The sequence below is a fragment of the Cyberlindnera jadinii genome (genome assembly GCF_001661405.1).
Source record: "Cyberlindnera jadinii NRRL Y-1542 unplaced genomic scaffold CYBJAscaffold_70, whole genome shotgun sequence".
In the NCBI taxonomy this organism is placed as follows: domain Eukaryota; kingdom Fungi; phylum Ascomycota; class Saccharomycetes; order Phaffomycetales; family Wickerhamomycetaceae; genus Williopsis; species Williopsis jadinii.
Genome location: NW_017963721.1, coordinates 1 through 1,126, shown reverse-complemented (window position 1 = coordinate 1,126; position 1,126 = coordinate 1). Strand labels below are relative to the sequence as shown.

Here is a 1,126-nt window from a genome sequence, read left to right as displayed (position 1 = left end):
TTGATTCTTCCCAGAACTTCAAAGAGGTGCGAACTTCGTGTCTGACCAGCGTGTCGATCGGCTACGGTCAATCGACAGTGTCATTCTTTATCAACCTTCTATCTCAATAACAAGAGCCTTCTCAACAAACCCAACGAGGACCTCACCACAAACGTCATAGTGTACAATAAGCAACAGGTGGTCTATTTGATGCGTGGTAATTATCTATAACGTAACCTTAAGCTATGTAAGTCGAAACTCTCTGCACGCACCAAACCAATTGCATGTGGCACAAAGGCTGGTTTAGTATGGAACAAAAGAAGATATACATGATGAAGTGCATGATCAGACGCATGAAGTAAGCTAAAAATTGACTATATTCCAGTATACAGAGAGACAGATTGTATGGAGAACAGCTATATCCCCAGTACAATTTAACTCAAACTCGTGCATTCTGCCTTCATGCAGAAGAGTGCGTTGCATATTTCACAAAACCACGGTTACCATCAAGACAACACACTTAAACGTAAAGCGCACAAAAGCGCTGTCTTGAATATTTAATTAGCTCTGAATCCTCAAAAATTGTTCTTCAACTCCTTTCACTCTTTCCCACAAATTCCCACAAATCCCCAAAGATGGGAACAAAGGCTGATGGCCCTGTTGGAGTCTCTCTACCTTCAAGGTTATCACCTGGACACATCTTAGGGTACACTGCCTAGTACAGCATCACTACTGGGGATACGTGAAGACTCTTGAGCAGCGGCAAAACAAGGCAGGTTTGGTCAACTTGCCTTGGATGGTCACTGTCTTGGATGATTGGCTTTTACCAGATCATTGATTTACAACAGTAAGTATAAGGTACAATGTCTACAGATGGTGAGCGCTCTACTAACTGGGGAGTTTGGACAGACGTTTGACACTCTTGACGTGGTATCGTCTTGATGTTTTTCACAACGTGTGACGCTGAAGAAGTACAGCTGCGCTGCGCTCAGCTTTCGGGTTGATGATACAGCATTATCATTGGACGTTCGGTTGACCATACGAGGCTGGTCTAAGAAAAAGGTTGTCTGAGGGAATTCTGTCCAGCTCTCTTCAGATAGCCCTTAACTAGACTCGAGTGTGGTTGTCATGATTGTTGTTGGTGATG

The 1,126-nt window shown here is 43.5% G+C and overlaps 1 protein-coding gene across 1 annotated transcript; it reads right to left on the bottom strand.

Annotated features, from left to right (window-relative positions):
- Positions 1-768: 768 nt before the first annotated feature.
- CYBJADRAFT_170157 (uncharacterized protein) lies at positions 769-1,126 on the bottom strand. Its single transcript, XM_020216089.1, has one exon. It carries the CDS (start codon positions 1,017-1,019, stop codon positions 819-821), a length of 201 nt encoding a protein of 66 aa, XP_020067614.1. The 5' UTR covers positions 1,020-1,126; the 3' UTR covers positions 769-818.